The 19,102-nt window shown below is 45.3% G+C and overlaps 1 protein-coding gene across 7 annotated transcripts in view; it reads right to left on the bottom strand.

The window, feature by feature from the left end:
* The window catches only part of JADE1 (jade family PHD finger 1), a 57,661-nt gene extending 48,034 nt beyond the window's left edge, over positions 1–9,627 (bottom strand). The window contains exon 1 of one of the 7 annotated variants that reach the window (XM_046656127.1): positions 9,447–9,627. Coding sequence is in view for 2 of the 7 variants with exons in the window: in XM_046656125.1 (XP_046512081.1) it covers positions 6,160–6,220 (61 nt within the window). In the remaining 5 variants the exon portion in view is untranslated. Of the gene's footprint in view, positions 1–6,159; positions 6,446–7,485; positions 7,887–7,938; positions 8,114–9,025; positions 9,158–9,207; positions 9,317–9,446 lie in introns of those variants that run through there. The other 6 variants (XM_046656131.1, XM_046656129.1, XM_046656130.1 and 3 more) reach the window with 6 other exon arrangements.
* Between the last annotated feature and the right edge of the window lie 9,475 nt (positions 9,628–19,102).

Below are 19,102 nucleotides of genomic sequence, written 5' to 3'. Positions count from 1 at the left end.
TTTTCCATAAGCCCAGACGTGACTTCAGAATCTTCCTTAACACAGTGCTACTACTCAGAAGGCATATTGTGAAAAGAGATAAAGCCTATTTGTCCTATAGCTTCTCTTCCTCTTTTCACACTTTTTTTTAAACAATTTACCGGGAAAACTAAGTTAAGACCAACCTCTTCAGAATACAGGAAAATAAAGTTTTTTCTAAAGCATTTCACTGAAATCAGAAGTTAGTGTTCTATTCTGCTTTGGGGTCTCTGAACCAAATTCTAATTTATATTATACACACATAGACACACACACACACAGGCAAATCTTCAGGTTCAAACTCTCAAAAAAAAGTTCACTGAAAAAAGACACTTTAGAAAAGCCAAACGTTAATCGTTTCTGAATGAAGCCAGGTAAGGGTAAGGATGGGAAAAGAGTCTACAAACCCTTATTCTACTCTTGGAAGAATAGGTCAATAAATGCAAAGTGTCTACAGGGTAATTTTAGAAGATTTTTAAGTGCTCAAACCAGATGTTCTTAGACAGGATATACAAGGCAGCTTCTGCAGAAACCAGACTCAACCAGCTAATGACAATTACACTGCGCACAGATTGAAATGCAGCTGTTTTGAGGAACTTTGTTCCTTGATTATAGCCGGTTGTCAGAAACTATCAGTTACCACTAACAATGTTAAGTCACCAAAAATTTTTAAAGTACTGTTTAAAAAAAAGACTCCCAATATTGTATATGAGACCTAGTGGCACACTTAACAAAAACTGCATTTACACATCGTCTGAGTTACGTATGAAAGCAAACATTTCATCGCAATTTTACAAGTCTTGTTATTATGCTCATGGAAACATAAGATGGTCTCAAAACCTAGTAGCAAGGTCTGGAGAATATTCCCCAAGGCTAAAGCTGAAAAGCTTCTCACCCATGGATTGCGTCTATAGGAAATCTTCCCAAAAGAAACCCATAAAACCATAATTGCAGGACTAGAGAACATTTCGGAGATAATTTAATCTACCTTTCATAATGTTAAAGACAAGTATATTGAATTCTGGAGAGGTTAAGCAGCATGAGCAAAGATGCAGATTGGTCTAGGGCAAAGCCAGTCGCCAAACCTATGACAAGTTCCCAAAGTGGATGGGCCATCCACCTCCTGCCAGGTGCCTGGACCATGGGCATCCCCCTCCCAGAAGCCTACCGGGGTTTAGAAAAAGGTTATCTGAAAGATTAAGGCCATGCATTATGTTATCAGGAAGCAGACAACTAAAATGTAATCAATGAACAACAGTCTGTTAACTTGGAAATTGAAACATGGTTTCCTGGCAAGCTGATGTGAAGAGAGCTGCAAATACGATTCTGCCTGGTGGATATACAAGAGATAGAGCTGGAAAAAGAGTGTGCTAGGGGTTTCCTGAACACTATCACAGGGGTGTGAGTCCTCTGAGCAGCAGGCCTTAACTTCTGATTGGTGTGACACATACACCCTACCTGGAGAGAGGTTATCTCCCTCTGCAAGGAACCTTGGTTCATAATGTACAGCCCCTTACACAGGGCTTCTTGGCCTGGTGCCCTTCAAGGGTGTGACTGCCTAGGTGACTGCACAGGGTCTCTTGTCACACATTTACCCTCAAAGGGGATCTAGGAACCAAAGACTTAAGAGTCACAGACTTCAGATTTATCAAACTTCTGACTTCAACTTGCTATTCCAGGTTCCTACCAGAAAGGGAACACAGCCCCAGCAGAAACAATGTGGTGACCAGGTAATGCTGTGTCTCTCTATAAAGCAGGGGTCCACTGTCTGCTTTTGTCCAGCCCCTCAGCTAAGAATGGCTTTTACAGATTTAAATAGTTGCCAACCATTTAAATGGGGGTGAAATCAAAAGAACATTTCATGACACATAAAAATTACACAAAATTCAAATTTCACTGTCCATAAATAGAGTTTTTATTGGAACACAGCCATCTTCATTCATTTCCCTTTTGTCCACTGATTGCTTTCACACTTACAACGGCAGAACTGAACAGTTGTAACAGAGACTGTCAGATCCACAAAGCCTAAAATATTTATTATCTGGCCCTTTACAAAAAAGTTTACTGATCCCTGCTATAAATCAACAGACTGGCAGCATGATGTTTATAAACCAGCATTATGTACGTTTAGTGAAATGTGAATCAATTATCAGGCCCTGGACAACTGATAAGTACCTTAAAGCTTCCCAAGTCAAGGATCAGAGGCACACTTACTCCAGTGCTTAACCAGACCAGGCAAAAATCAAACAGGGAATAAGAAGGGGGAGGACGTGCTCTAAGCACCTTAAATAAAGGCCATGTCTAGAAACCTGTGAATATTTCTCAAAGAAAAACCCCCGAGGCTCCTACTTGGGGCCATTGTACACTAAGTTATAAAAACTTCTAACAAGCTTCTTATCTGATTTTCAAGACAATAACCAATTAGCAGAAAAAACGACTGTTCTAGACAGGCATTTTAACTACAATACACGGTTAATAGCGATGTAAAAGGATCAGAGAGAAATCATAAAAAGAAGTCACCAGAAATTAAACCCTAAACTAGAATCCAAGGACGCACTTAAAGGTGCCCATGGGATCCCTTAAAAGACACGCAATTTCAGGGCAACCTGCTCTTTCTGGGGGAGAGATTCCACAGGTTTTAGATCTCAAAAGTGTCCCTGACTTGTAAAAGTTACACAACACCAGGACTCAGCCTACATATATTAAGTACATCATTATATTTCAACACGGAAATAACTGATGCTTATAAAGATGACTATGAGTAATCAACAAAAATCTTAAATCATGTTCAGTGTACTTTGTGCTAAACAAAACCAAACTATGCAGCTCAAAGTCTGGTAACTTGTCAACCTTGCCAATTCCTGCTCCTCACCCTGGTGTAAGGAGTAAAGAAAAAAGATGCTCATTTTATGGTTCAGTCTGGACCCTCAACACTGAAATTTTCTGTTAAAACAACTTCTTAGAAACTGTCGCGAATCTTCAAATTGATAAAATCTCCTGTGCAAAGACTAAATGATCAACATTAAGAAATATCTTACGGGCCGGCCTGGTGGCTCAGCAGTTAAGAGCGCACATTTCGCTTGGGCAGCCCGGGGTTCGCAGGTTCGGATCCCGGGTGCAGACATGGCACTGCTTGGCAAGCCATGCTGTGGTAGGCGTCCCACATATAAAGTAGAGGAAGATGGGCATGGATGTGAGCTCAGGGCCAGTCTTCCTCATCAAAAAGAGGAGGATTGGCAGCAGATGTTAGCTCGGGGCTAATCTTCCTCAAAAGAAAAAAAAGAAAAGAAATACATTATCGTCAATTGTTAAGTGCTTTCAAAACAAGAGGATACTGTAGTCCAATTCCTCCAACAAATAAGCCCAAAAGAATCTATAAAGTTTTAAAAATGAACTCATACCAACTGTCCTCAATCACCTTATTATGTCTTGACTCTACCTGAAGAACCAAAAGCCAAAACTAAGTATTAGACAGGTTTTCGACTAATCCTAAATTCAGTCCTTGAACATCTGTTAAGTGCACATCATAGACCACTGTTCTAGAGTTAATAAAGGATTCGAAACGGCAATACACAGTCCCTTCCCCAGCGACTAAGCTTCCCATTCCACATCTCCCAGTCTTTATGTTCGTAGCTTTCAGGTGGGGAAAGACATCCTTAGCAATCACTCAAGGTCTCGGCTAGAAAAGGCCACAATAACATGACCAGTCCCGATCAACATCCTCATAGGACTAGATTTTCTCTGTGTTCTATGACACTGGACCCTAACTAAACTTACAGACTAGATGCCACTTCCACTCCAAGGTAAAAAGGCCCTCTGGGGCCACTCTTGCCTCTATTAGGAATGCAAAGTAACTTATTCCATTAGAGCCCACCAACTGAGAAAACATCAAAATAAATACCCTCACCATCACAGACCAATATTTTTATAGGAAGACACCAGGCAAATGACAAGAGACTCTTTCAATTAAGTCTCAACTTTCTGAAATATTATATACTACAAATAATAAACACATTAATTATCCAAATTTAAAATACATGATCACATAAAGTGCTACAAGATCTTGAAAACGGAGAAAACAGACTGAATACTAAAATGTTCAAGGAAACAGCTTACTGTCTCAGGAATTAAAACACTTCCCCAATTAAGGCTCCTACCAGGCTTCTGACACCATCTAAGAAAGTAACAACTCCAAGCAAAGCCACCCTTTATTAAAATTAAAAAGAAAAAGGTATTGTTGAAGACAGTGTCGATATTCTAACTTTTGGCTTGGACAGGGAGGGGAGGAAAGAAGTTTAACTCTGGTATAACTCCCACTGTTTGAACAATCAAGACAAATTTTTAATGCCGATCCAAATTAAAAAGCAACATGTATTAGCTAAGATGTCGTATTTTCTCCAGAGGAGATATATTTTATTAACCTTGTGGGAAAACTGGGTTTATAATGCAAATTCTAACACGCCACTAACTGTAATGGTGAAAAAGGTGGCCCATAATACTAAATGAGGGAAGATCTTCACCAATAGAAGTAAGAAAGCAATCGAACCGTGAGACCTACAAATGGCCTCCTCACTCCTGACAAATCCTGAAGATACAGGCCACGATCAGGGTTCGATGTCCTGATATTTGCTGTTGCCACCACCTCCGTACCAAAACACAAACAGCAGATAATTCTTTTTCCAACAACTCTGTGGATAAATACATCAGGCAATTTCTTTCAAGCATTTTTCAAACAGATAATCTCTGAACCTAAGACTTCAAATTACAATAAACCGCTATTTTCATTTCCAACTTTTTTAAAATCCAGTCACGATTAATTCCAAAGACTTGCCTGCTCAATGTCAGAGGTTCTTTCAAAAGTTAATACAGATTAAAATCTCCTTACAGGAAATAATCAGAAGCAATAAATGATCTTCGACTGGACAGTGCTTTACACAAAGCTGCTGTTATATTTTGGGACCAAATGAGGAAATCTGAACACATCCAAGTAATGAGATTAGAATTTATGAAACTAGTTGACGGGGGAAAAAACTCCTTACAGAACTGTATATACAGTAATGATCTCATTGTGACTAAAACACACACATCCGCATAGACAATTATCTGGAAAGTGATCCAATGGTGATGTCTGGGTGGTAGGAATGTGTTATATTTGCTCCTCTGTATTTTCTAATTTTCAACACTGTACATGTAAAGCCACTTCCGTGATAAGACTTTAAGCCACTAAGGCCTCCTTGAAGTCAAAAATCAGTATTTATGAAGTGCCTACCATAGGTGAGACACATGGAGGTCTGCTTTTATTCTCACCAAGTCTTCTAAGTGTTTTTTACTTAATACTTCTCCCCAAGCCTCTGGGCTAAGCAACAGTTGTTTCTAAAATATAACATTTCCTTGAACTCCAAAGAGTCTTTTCTCTCTGGTCTCACTCTCAGTCACACTATTTTTCCATTGTTTTCCCTTTCTATTTACTCTTTCAACCTTGGGTAACTAATAAGACTAAAACACTCATTTATAGGCTGAAAACCTGTCAAGCAACGGAGGAAGAGTTAACAAGGTGGGGGGGGGGGGGTTCTTTTAGATGAACATAAATCTACCTTCGTCAAAGTTAAAATCTCTGTGGCAACCCATCCAACTTCTCTTACTAGAAAGCAGCCTATGATCTTTAGACAGAATCAGGTTCAAGTTCCACTAAATGTCAAGCAACTCCCTTTATCTCTGGCTAGTATAAGGATGAAGGCAGATATGGAGAAACAGAACACTTAACTAGCGGAAGACTATCTGTCCTAGATGTTGAAATGAAAATGCCAGATCATACACAGATATAAAAATACACAAACTTAAGGAAGAAAGCAAAATACCAAACAATGAGAAAGTCATCTCATTTAAAAGTGACATTAAATAAGACTGAAATATTTGGGATAAAAGGGTAATAAAAATTCTGGGTTGCAGGCATTTGCTAGAAAGCGTCACCCAGAGAACATCCTATGAACCTCTCCAACATTCGTTGCACAGTCTAATAAACCAAATTACAGTATCGAAAGTGTTAAGTCAAAGTAAGCAGAGTTACATGGAACGCTTCTTTTCTCCACCTAGAAGTGATTAAATCTTGATTAGCTGTTATTTGATCAAAATGAAACTTACCATAGTAATAATCTCTAACCATTGGTGGATCACCATCTAAAACAGCTTTCAGGGAAATCATTTCTCTGTGTCTTAAACTAGTTCATTAGCTTTGAAAGATATCAGCCTTGAGCTACAAGTAACTAGAGAGCTAGCCTCTCGCAGGGGGGTTTCTAAAAAGGAAAAATAGTTCACCGAAGAAAAACCTTTGGGAAAGAAGCCCCTCAGCATTCCCATTAATGGAAACCTCAGATTCTCTCCCACTTTCCTAAAAATGTAGCTGCCTTAAGTCATTCAAGTGCAGCTATCACCTTAAAAAAGAAAAAAAAATGTAAATCCCTCTTGGCCGGGGTAAACACAGGGCGACGGGCCCTGGGCCCCGCCGAGGCGAGGTGGGGCGCCTGCCTCCACGTTACTAGAAAGCCAGCCCAAGCTGCTTTTAAACGGTCCCCGGGTAACGACGCATTCCTAACGGGTTTCGAAGGCACGTTTAAATCGCCCGCTTTTTTGTCTGCTCGCTGCATTCACCGGGCGCCGGGGCTGCGGCCGCCCCCAAGCGCCCGGAGGGGGAGCCGGGGTGGGAAACCGGGGCCGGGGGAGCCCGGTGAGGAGAGCCGGGCGGAGGCCCCTGGGGTGGGGATGGGGGGAGAGCCGGTCAGACTGGGGCTGAGAGCTGCGGACCCAGGAGGGGGGAGCCCGGGCTGGGGGAGCTGGCCGCCGCCCCGCAACGGGGACCGCACCTCACGGCGCCCGCCCGCCCGCCTGGCCGCCGGGGTGTGCGCAGGGCCGCGGCTCCGGCGGCGCCGCCCCCTCCCGCCCTCCCTCCTCCCTCCTCCCTCCTCCCTCCGGGTCCTCCTCCTCCTCCCGCGGCGACAGAAACAACAGCGCGGGAGGAGGGGAAAGTAACTCCCGGCACCTCCGCCGGAATTAGCCCCGGTGCAGTGATGACACCTTCTTGCGGCGCAACCAAGCCCCGCTCCCTCCGCCGCGGCGTCCCCGCCGCCGCCCTCTCCATTTGAAAGTGGCCACCCCCCGCCGCCGCCGCCGCCGCCGCCGCCGCCGCCGCTCCTCCCGCCCCGCCGCCGCCCGCTGCACCAATCCGCTCGGCCCCAGTTGCAAATCAAACGCTCCCTCGCGTCCAGAAGCCACTTGCGCCGCTGGAAACGGCCGCGCCGCCCCCTCCCCGAGTCCCTCCCGGGCGGCACCTCCGGGCTCGGGCGGGCACGCCGGCTAGAAACGGTTGAGAGGGGAGCAGCGGCGAGCGGCCCCGAGCGGCGCGGCTCCCGCTCCCGCTCCCGCTCCCGTTCCCGTTCCCGCCCCCAGACAGTTCTGGAAACTGTGTATCACCTCTGTCACAGGAAGCCATCCGGCGAGGAAGGCTGCGCGGAACCAACAAACAAACGCCTGCGGCCGCCCGCCGGAATCGGCGCGGGGACGGCGACGGGCTGCGGGCCGTTCCCTGGGCGGGGGCGCGGCGGCCGCCCCCAGCCCCGCGGGCTTTGTGCGGGGCTCCCGCGGCGCGGGCGCGGCGGGCCGGGCGTCCCCGCCCCCGAGGCCCCCCACCCCGGGCCCCGGCAGCGCCACCGGGACCGTTAGGTAACGCGCCGGCCGCGGCAGGGAAAGCGGCGCCGTGGCCGCCGCCCGCCCCCGTTTCCACATGGAGCCGCCTCTCCTCCAACGCCAGAGGCGGGCTACAAAAGTTGGCCCCGGGGCCACCCAGCACCTGCCCACGTGCCGCGGAGGCGCGCTCCCGGCACTCCCCCGGCCCCTTCCCCCCGCCGCCCTCGGCCGCCAGGTCACCTATTACCGGTGGGAGGGGAGAGAGGCTGCTATTTAAACGCCCGCGGAAGTTGAGGCACCCCCACTGGCGGGTGCGGTGCACCTGCCTCCCGCCGCCGCGCTCCGCCACTTTGAGCAGCAGCCGCGTCCTCGGCCCCGCCTCCTGCCCGCAGGCGGGCGGGGGGGAGCGGGAAGGAGGTGGAAGGGATCGAATTTCTCCAGCAAATGGGACCGTTCCGACAGGATTCGGTTCCCCGGTCAACATTCCACATTCCATCCCTCTCCCGCATTTGCAAGCCAGCGCCAACAACCCGGAAAGCCTGCTGGCTACTGAACAACAGCCCCCAACTCACAAACACACACACTCACAGGCACAAGACACGTGCACTGAAGGTCTTTGCAACTTGCAGTCCGGGGTACACGCTGCACGTTCATTTAAGGCAGCAAAGACCAAAGCGACCCCACCCCCACAATTTGCAGATGGTGCCAAAGGTTGCAATTTGCAATCCGTTTTAAGTTTATGGTTAATCGGTACTTTACTCTAGCAATGCAACTCCTTCCTAATTTCACTGATGAAGGGCTTTACACTTTACAGGCAGTCTCGCTATAAGTAAAGGGTCTGATCACTGGAACCCCGATTTGGAAGAATCTAATTGCCAAGCTGTCCCTCCACCCCCTGCTCACTGCCCTTGAATTGATGCAATGAATATTTTGGACATGTGGTGACGCGGTGACAAGAACCGGGGCTGCAGCCACCCTACACAGATGTACCTATACACACACACCTATGTTTGGACAAATATAGTCGTCCTCCCCCACCACCATGGTCACACACACTCTGGATTCATATATGTTCTCGGACCTGCGTTCTGCCATTGCCATCTGTCTCCCAAGTTGCTACTATGCTTTCCACTTTCATGCAGCCTAATGCACTTTGGCTTTTTAAAAAATTCTATAAACTAAAGCCAACTGAACTGGGCTTCTGCTCCTGAACGCGTTTAATTGATGATTCACCTGAAAACCGCATGTTCTTTGCAAATCCGAAAGAAGAAAAAGCTCTAAGTCTTCAGCCCCCTCAAAATTGAAAAATAATCATAATAAAACTTACTGATCCAACATAGATCAATTCTCAGGATCCAAAAATCATCCTCTCCTCCTCCTCCTCTGGCCCCCGCCCCGGCAATGCCCAAGTTACTGGTGGGATAGTAACGCGGCGCTCGGCGGCTGCCTGCCCTCCCTCCTCGCTACATATCGAGAACCCAATCTTTTGGCGCCATATTAATGACGTACTATATTATTTCCACTAGGCAGCGACCTTCGGCATTAAATTACTCCCGAGAACTCCCGAGCAAAGCAACAAAACCATCAAATATGGCTGAGCCTCTCGGCTCGTCCTGCAGCCGCCGCCGCCGCCGCCGCCACCGTCGCCGCCGCGGGATCGGGACGCGCACACGGACCCACGCGCGAACACGCGCGGACACACGTGCGGCGCGCCCCCCCCGCGCGCCCCCCGCGGCCCGCGCGCGTACCTGCTGCGGAGGGGTTCGGCCGCGGCGTTGGGCTCCTCGGCGCTCGCTCCGCGCCGCATGAGTTCGGGCCTCGGCGGGCGGGCTGGCGGGCGGGGAGCCGGGCGGGCCCCTGTTCTCGCCGGCGCGCACACACCCAGCCCTCGCGCAGGGAGGCACTCTCGGCCGGGCGTTTGGCTTGTTATGGAGGAAGGACTGTGTGAATCAAACTCATTTCTGGGTCACTGCTGCCACAGGGGGGAGCACTTTAATCCCTTGCCAAAACGAGAGGGTGGGGACAGAAGGGCGGGGGGAGCGCGCGGGGAGTCCGCGGCGCTGGGGGCTCGGTCCCTTGTTAACTCTTGGCGGCCCTCGCTGCAGCCGGCTCGACCTGCGTCCGTGGGGGCTTGCAAGAGCGGCCCTGTTCAGCTTTCAAAACCTCTTCCTTCACCCGCCTTGTGAGCCTAGGAATTCTTGAGGTGTCTCCAAGCAGGGAGGTGGGCTTTTAAATCATCCCCTTCAAACTCTCTGGGTTCCAACTTTTGATGTCATTGCACCTGGAAATGGATTCTGAACTAATGGAAAATTAGTTTAAAATTATGTAGATAAAAATGCGGCTATTAAGGCGTGTACTTTGGGTGAAAGGTTTTATTTTTAGGCTGAATGACAAAATAAATAGTTCTTTTGTAGTAACAGTTTTAAGGAGTTGTGAATTAGAATGACGTTTTTAAATAGAGAATCCAAGTTTGGAGCTGGAACACATTTTTACCTAAGTTTCTATCGAACTGATAATTGCACATGAGCATTAATTCATTAGAAAACAGTGATTATTTATAAATTGTCATCACTTACATGTACACATTATTACAGAACTGGACATCGCCTTCCAAACAGGAGAAATGAGCCTAATGCTAAAACTGGAGTTGCAGACTAATATAAAATTAGTCATCAGAGCCTCATTTTGAGGGTATGGATGTGTAAAAATGAGTGATTACTGATCTTCCACAGAATACAAACTTGCGTTTTCATGCGAGGTTACTGCACTTCTTTCACCGACCCCCTAAAGAAGTGAGGGTATATATGACATTCGGCTTTAAAAGGAAAAAGACCTGGCTACAGATTAAAACTCCCACTTGGTAAATAGGAACAGTGATCACTAATCACAAAATTGAATATCAAGCCCAAAGGCATACTTATCCACAGGAAGAATCATTCTGAATACATCAGGTTTGATTTCGCACAGTCACACACCAACCCATCCACCCACATCAAGAACATAATAATCTGATAAACGCAGCAAAATGAAACCAATTGAGCCTTTCAATTATTTTTCAGAAAACAAAGGAAATCTTAAGTATATATCCTCTTCCTCTCCTGTTTCACTAAAGAGTACAAAGACACCCTATCAGGATATTAACATGTGCTCACTTAATCCCGCTCAAAGAGCTCACACCTGTAAAGCACTATGCTGACTATCACTATTATTAGTGTTGCATTGCAGTTGTTGTTATTTTCATCGGTTCACCTTACACATACTCTCCTGTAGGAGTAAAAGTATGCAGCCTTCATAGCCAGACAGACTCGGTGTTGAATCTGCGTCTACCAGTTACCAGCTTGTGTGACTTGGGGGGGGGGAGGGGGCTGTTGGGGGGGGTGTAAATTACAGAACTTCTCTGAGCCTCAATTTCTTCATGGAACTTAAAATGAGGTTAACAGCCTCTCTTAACAAAGGGTTGTTAAGGGGAATGAGATAACTCCATGAAAGTGCCCAGAAGAGGCCCCGGTGGTAGGAATTTACCAGTTCCCTGGGCCACCCCTCCCTTATCTCTTGGTCTTCTCTCCATGGAAAATTGCAGCTTTTCTAAATTCTAGCCAGCCTTAACTTCAACTCATTCTCCCTAAAAAAAACTTAACTCACATTTGCTACTTACCATTTTACTTGTTTTTTTCTGACTATCCTCACTCCCAAAACATCAGGCAACAAATGAGAGTATTAAATAAAAGCATGAGAAAAATAAAGAGGGGAAATGTTGCACGTACACCCCATGCTGAGACATTGATCAAGACTGGGGGTCCCAGAAACATCCTCTCAGTTGTGCAGCTGCCTCAGAATTCTGATGGCTGAGGCCACGCCATGGGCTATAAATAGCCCTGAGCTGGAAGTCAGGAGACTCCATTCAACTCTTACTAGGACGCTGGACAAATCTCTTGGGGCCTTAGTTTCCCCAATGAATGATAGACAAGATGATATCTAATGCCCTTTTTCTCTTTAACATTCAGTAATTTCTGATTGTTCTTACCAAACTTAGAAGGTGGTGATTATTTGAAGAAAGGGAAGACAACTTGAATCGATAAGGAACATGTAAAAACATTTTATCATTAATGATTAGCTGTTGACATTTTTGAAATGATAACTGTCTTTTGCCATCAGACCACAAAGGAAACTTTTATACAACCTATTTCTGAAACGGGAAAGATAATGACATGGTTTGCCTTGTGGCAGCACAGATAATACAATCTAGAATAAGATGTAATAAGCTGACAATTAGGAAAATGAGTTTCCGGTTCCACTCTGTCACTTACTGTCTTACCTTACCAAATCATTCAGGATCACCATTGCCTGGTCTCTAGAATGGTTCTGTTAATTCACACTTTATTATCAGAGATGAAAAGACGTTCAAGAAAACAGCTACAAAGTAGTCAGCGTAGTTGAAATATGAAGCTTCTAGTCTTTCCTGATCTGATCTGATCAGTGTTCCTGACGATGACAATTCTATATATCCTTGACATTTTGCTGTAGTCACACACAGTTTATTTTTTTCTATAATAATGGGTTTTTATGGAATAAAAATGTGGATATTTATATTCATATTCCTGATTTTGAAACCATACATGATTAAACCTATAAATGTTTACTTAGTCATTTCATTTGTGTCTACTCTGTACGTAAAGAATTATCAGGCCTTGACAAGAATTATTCATATTTGAAATGAAGTAAATGCATATGCTGAAGTCTTATATCTCTCATTCCGCGAGAGAAATAAGCAAGAAAGTCTTCCTGGCAAATACCATTGCCAGTTGGTATAGATTACAACACATAGAGAGAACTTTTTATTGCACAAGTGCTCTCCTGGATAAAATGCGTTGTGTTCTAAAAGTTTATTTGTACTTTGTTTTGGAATTTTGAATTTATGCCCCAAGTAAACTTTGCATATAAAGAGAGCTTAGGTTGTCACGTCCTTTTTTTAAAAATAATTTTAATAACTAAATGACAGAAAAGAATAACTTTATTAACTTTTCGAATGATATTATTTGGGTGGGAGAGAATCCAGTTCAAAGAGGGATAATTAGGTATAATTCTGAACAAGAAGAATAAACTTGGGAACCATATTCAGCACAAGTCTGAACCCCATGAGAAGAAACAAGAAGTGATAGGTAAGAGATTAGGACCGGAGCTCTCTGTCTGACCAGTCAGTGGGGTCGCCAGTCCTGAACAGCTTGGTACCCCTTCCAGATAAGCGGGTACAACCTTCAAATATATGGAATGACTGGAAGGCCAATACCCAAAATACTTTCTTGCTGGTGTCAGTACTGACTATATTTTTTTTTCTTGAAGTCCTTTTTCCCTTTTTTTCTTTTTTTTGTTTTCTTTTGCTTGTTTTTTATTTTGGTTGTTTTAATTTTGTTGATTTTCATACTTTTAGCACAAGTTGTCAAAGAGAAACAAGTCTGACAGGACAGGAGAGGAGATAACTTAATTCAAACAGATGGAAATGTCCAAGACCCAGGAGGTTTGAGATAGGAAAAGCTCTCCCCTAATTATGAAAGGAAAACATAATAATGGAGAGAATTTTGAAAATTTGGAAGGGTGAAGCAAAGTAATAAAACTCACAGGCCACTTCAACCATGTGTTCTCATAGCTACTCAGTGGTCCTTGTTAACTATTGGAAAGTCCTGCCATCTTTAACAACAAATTCAAATCCCTCCCATTTTGACCACTACCTCCAAGACTCTCAAAGCCTGTGCTTCCCACTGGCACTTGCTGTTTATCTGAAAAGTCACTCCAATCTACTCCTCCAGCCTTCTCTTACTAGTTGCCCAGCCTGAGCAGTTCAAAATATGATCTCCAACCAGCAGCAGCAGCTGCAACTGAGAACCTGTCAGAGGTGCATTATCTCCAGCCCCACCCCAGACCTAGTGAATCGGAAAGGGGGATCCAGCAACCTGTTATAACAGGCCCTCCAGGGAATTTTGATCCACACTCAGGTTTGAGAACCTCTCATATAGAGCTTCCACTTACCCACCACACTCCGAGCACAGGGCTGGGCCCCAGAGACAAGGTGGCAAGGAAGCAGGCAAGGAGGCCCATTCTCTGCCCACAGGTCGACTAAAAATATAAACAAGTGATGACAATAAACCATGGGGTTTGGGGAACGCAGATACGTGGATCCCTAATTCATGTGTGTGTGTGTGTGTGTGTGTGTGTCTGAGAGGCAGGTGGTCAGAGAAGACTTCTCAGCATGAGTGACCCTACAGCTGAAACCTGAAGGTGTTAGCCGGGTGAGGAGGGGATGGAGATCAAATGTTGTGTGCCTTTTTTTTCTTTTTTACGAAATGTCTGCCTTCTTTGTGGAGAATGGATGGGGTAGGGAGGTGAGACAGGATGTAGGGAAGCCGTTAGGAGGGTTGCGTAGTTACCAGGTGAGAGATGCAAGAGACTTGGACTACAGTCATTGATTATGGAATGTAGGCAAGCAGACAAACAAGCACGTGATGGAGGCATGGTGAACACGGTCCCAGCTCTTCGCAGTCTCCAGCTGGCCCAGTTCAGCACCCTCTCCAGGAAGGGGTGTGAGAGCTCCTTCCCCCAACCAATTAGGTACCCAGGGGATGTCTCTGGGGCTTACGGACTCCCTGGGGATCTCAGGAGGGTGCCCACTAGGTAGAGGCAGTCGGACAAGGAGAAAGCAACGTCTAGAACAACCTAACAAAGATCCTGCTGGGCAGTGAACAGATTGAAGCCCCAGTACTGAGGTGTCCCAGCCCTGTCCCTCTGTGCAGAGCGCAGAGCAGAGGCTCTGGGGGCACACGGCCGGGGGCGGGCAGAGAGCTGGCCTCCCTGCCTGTGGCTGGGGGTACTCGGGTCCCTCGCAGGGCTCCTTTCGGGGGTTGGGGTGGGGGACCCTTCTCGGACACGTCTGGGTCAGATCCCAGGCCCTTCCTTCCTCTTGTCCCGGGGGTCGCCACCCCCACAGTCTCTTTATCCTTCACCGGAAAGCTCCATTTTCCTTATTTCTTCCACAATACACCTTAATGGCCCATTATAACCTGAGCCCAAATCATTAGCACATGAAAAACTGGCTCCCTTTTCTCTAAGGCAGATAGGGCAGGGTGCGGAGGGGGAGAGGAAGCAAGGAGGGAGGTGCCCTCCCACTGGTTTCGTTCCAATATTAATGAGGCAAAGGAAAGGAGGTTGAGCAAACACTGAAGTTTCCGCTTTAAAATTACTTGAAAATTGACTTTTTTTCCATGCCATGAGGCATGTTTCCTTATGGACAAGACCTGATGGATTGGATGTCAGAGGTGAAGGAGAAGTTGGAGTAAAGGATGCCCCTCAGGTCTCTGGCTTAGAGAACCAAGCCCTGAGCTCAGAGTGTGCAATGGCCAAAAGGACAAATAATCCCCTGCCCTCCTGGAGTCTACATTCAGTCTCAGAGGAAAGGAAATGCAAGAGTGGGAATGTCATAAGTTTCATTTAAGGAGACACCCTATTGAAGACGCCCAGAAGGCAAGTGGGACCAGGAGTCTGGCGCTCTAGAGGAAAGCTGGGTTTCAAGTATTGGTTTTGGAGTTATCAGCACAAAGGGATTAACTGAGGCCACAAGAGTGGAGGAGATCAATTGGAAGTGTCTATAAAGTAATTATACAGAGCCTAGGCTCAAAAGTAAGGAGTCTTATTTAAAGGATGGGAAGAAGAAGCTACAAGCTTCTGTAGGGGAGGAGGACATTTCCTCTTCCCAAATGGGGGTTCATCTGGCCGGAGAACGAATTAAATTCACGTGAGACAGAATAGCAAGAGAAAATTAAACAAAGCTTTATGAGGAACCATGGCCCGGGGCCTTTCTTCCCGAAGGAAGAAGTAGGGTGCACATAGTGGTTATATACCCCCAAACAGGGTGTTTCACATGTGATTGAAATGTCCCTTTTACAATAGTCACGAGGCTGCTCTGTCAGCACAGAACTTGATGGAAATGACAGATAGGTCTGCTGTCCCAGTGAACGCCGCGGGGTGGTAGGTGTGTTGCCTCGGGCTGGGGGGGGGTCACAGATGAGTGCCGCAGTCGGTTCCCAGACTAAAGAAAGATGCTTAATCTTTAAGGAGATGCCAACGTTGGGAGGGGGAGGGAAGTCAGTTACAAGAGGTTACCAGACTAGCACAATAAAATGCAGATTTTAAGTCCTTGCCTTTGGTATTGATTAAGAGCTTTTGGAGAGAAGGTCATCTCCTTTCTTCTTCCTGGTACAGAGAGGGAGGCACCTTTTACAGATAGAGATTTACCTTACAAATGTAAAGGTGTCCTAACAAAGGGCAAGTTCCATTCCTCAGAGCCTCCTTCCCTGTCCCAGTTTATCAAAAGCAATCAGCCTCAAACAATCCTGATGCCAAAGAGACATATCTTGGGGTGGCCAATTTCAGGTCCCCACACTTCAATGCTTTCATTGAAGACAGTTAAGATTAATTCAAACATTTTAGCATTCCTTATGCCTGAATCTCGACTTCTAAGCACCATTGGAGAGAATCACAGACCCGTGCTGATTGGTTCCACAGTATATTTGTTATCCTCCACCTCTACAATGCCAAAAATCACTCTATTTTTCCAGTCAGTTCAATCTCCATTCTCTTCTTGATCTTAGAGCTTCTTTCCCATCCTCAGTTTGCCATCCTGCCACTGACCCTGGCACTTTCAGCAGAGCTCCTAACCTCCTACATCTCGGAAGTAATAGAGGCCATTGGACAAGAACACGTTTGACCTTCCACCACCTAACTTGCAGATCATCTTCCCTGTAGGCCCATCCTCGCTCTTCTTTCTTGTCACAATGGGAGGGAGATCACCTTCCGTCTGCCTGGGCTCAGAATCCCCTGAGACTGGCCGACCTTCTCTGGTCTCTAACTCAAGACTAGCCCTCTCTGTCAGGTAACTTCTACTTCTCTGGCTACTGACTCCTTCCCAAACACATTTAAAAATATTCATGTCTCCCTCTGAAAAGAAACCTTCTCAAGGCTCTCTTCCTCTTCCTTCCTCTTTACAGTCACAATTTTTGAAAGAGTGTTTTGCACTCACTCGAGCCCACTGAAATCTGACTTATGCCCCCAATCACCCCAGTGAAACTGCTCTCACCAAGAGCACCATTAACTAGATTTCTTATTGCTAAATCCAGTGGTAATTTCCCATCCTTGTTTTACGTGACCTCTCACAAGCATTAGACACTGTTGTCCATTCATGCCCTGTTTCTTGAACTACTTGTACCTGGCTTCCAAGATACCAATAGTCTTCCAGTTTCTCTCCTACATCTCTGGCCCCTTCTAATTATCTTGCAGGTTTACTTTCTTTCTTTTCAGACAAGTTGTTTTTGAATACATGGCAAGAAGCTTTTTGAAAAATTCAACTGAAGGAGTAATTTTAGTTGAGACATTTTATAGGAAAAAAGAATGGCTCACCAACCATGTTTAGAATGGATACCAAAAAAGAACATCTGGTTAAAGATTATTAGGCTAGTCAATCAGCTGGATGGGTAACCCTAGCTTCCCAGAAGGAGTTCTCAGTCTTATTAAAGTCTGTCAGAAAACTGTTCACGCACTTTATCAGGAATGCTAATTGCTTCCCAGAAGGAGTTGTAAATTACATCACACAAAAATTTCTGTCCCAGACCAGGTTTGAGTCAATTTTCTTTCTCTCTTTCAGTCTCTTAAATGTTGCTTTTCCTTAGAGTTCTGTCCTAAGCCCTCTTCTCTTCTCATTCTACATATATCTCTTGAGTGATCTCATCTACTCTCATGACCGCCCCGCAGAACACATATCCATATAGCCAGTTTCACACCTGACCTTCAGACTTTTATCTCCAATAGCTTCCTGAATACCCCATTGCACTTCCTACAGGCAGCTCAAACTCAGTGTATCCCAAACTGAACTTATTTTCCCTCCTGTTCTGTGCCTCCTCATCGGTCCCACATCTCAAATAGTAGTACCACCATCCACAGTTGCCTGCCCAGAAGCCAAAACATCATCCTTGACTCTTGCTTTTCTTTGAGACCTCCTTCCCCACCACCACCAGTACAATCTACCACCAAGTCACCTTTATATCAGGTCTCACCCCTCCATCCCCACAGCCACTATCATCACCGCTTAACTGGTCTCCCTGCCTCCTGGCCTGCCTCCTTCTAATACGTTCCCTACTCAGTAGTCAGTGTGATCTTTTTAAAGCAAAAATATGATCATATCATTCCCATCTAAACCCTTCATTGGGGCCGGCCCGGTGGCGCAGCAGTTAAGTGCGCACATTCCACTTTGGCGGCCCAGGGTTTACCAGTTCGGATCCCGGGTGCAGATATGGCACAGCTTGGCAAGCCATGCTGTGGTAGGCATCCCACGTATAAAGTAGAGGAAGATGGGCACGGATGTTAGCTCAGGGCCAGTCTTCCTCAGCAAAAAGAGGAGGATTGGCAGCAGTTAGCTCAGGGCTAATCTTCCTCAAAAAAATAAATAAATAAACCCTTCATTGCCATTTTTTGCCTGTTTACTTTTAAGGACAAACTATGCCATCAACATCGCCTATAAGAACCTTCATGTTCCAATTCCTACTCACTTTCTCTGTTTCTCCTTCAAAACCTTTCCCCTGCCCCCCTGGCTTTTCACATTTCTTCAATGATATCCCATCAGAACCTTTGAAAAAGCTTATCCCAAAACTTGAATCATTCTTCCCTATCTACACCTCTTCTTTTGGCTCTAACTCATTCAAATTCTAGCTAATAGGCTTATGCTACCTCCCTAACCTCCATCCTTCTTTAAGCTTCCATGAAAGTCAGTACTATTACTATATTATATTATATAGTATACTCTCTATATACTAACACTAAGCTTCCATGACACTCAGTACTATCAATATATATACTCAGTACTATATTTTCTCATTGTTTTGTAATTCTTTGTACCCCTCACTAGACTATCTGTGATTCAAGGACTGTTAATTGTGTTCTCCGTTGTGTTCCTAGTACTGAGCCTAACAGTTGGTAGGCAGTTAATAAATGTTTTGAATGCAATGGATGGATAACCATTGTATTCATGTAATTAAATAGTCTCCAAGCCGTATTTAAAAAACAAATTATAACTTTCGTTCTTATTTTCTTATGCTAAAAGTAATAAATGTTATGTTTTAGAAAAGCAAAAATCAAAATTAAAGTCACCAAAAAGCTATTGCTCAAAGACAATCATCACTAAAATTTTAGTATATATTTTTCCTGTCTTTTGTATGCTTGTGTGTGTGAATCTCTATGCACATAACACTTTTTAAACAAATGGGGTCATAGTCTAATTCTATTTTGTGACAACTTTTTAATTTAATTTATCCATATAGTTGGGTTATTTCTATGTTTTTTGCTATTATAAAGAGTGTTTTAGTGA

This window comes from Equus quagga, chromosome 3 (assembly GCF_021613505.1).
Source record: "Equus quagga isolate Etosha38 chromosome 3, UCLA_HA_Equagga_1.0, whole genome shotgun sequence".
Classification (NCBI taxonomy): Eukaryota; Metazoa; Chordata; class Mammalia; order Perissodactyla; family Equidae; genus Equus; species Equus quagga.
Note: the sequence above shows the minus strand (reverse complement) of the source record. Positions and strands in the feature narration are given on the sequence as shown.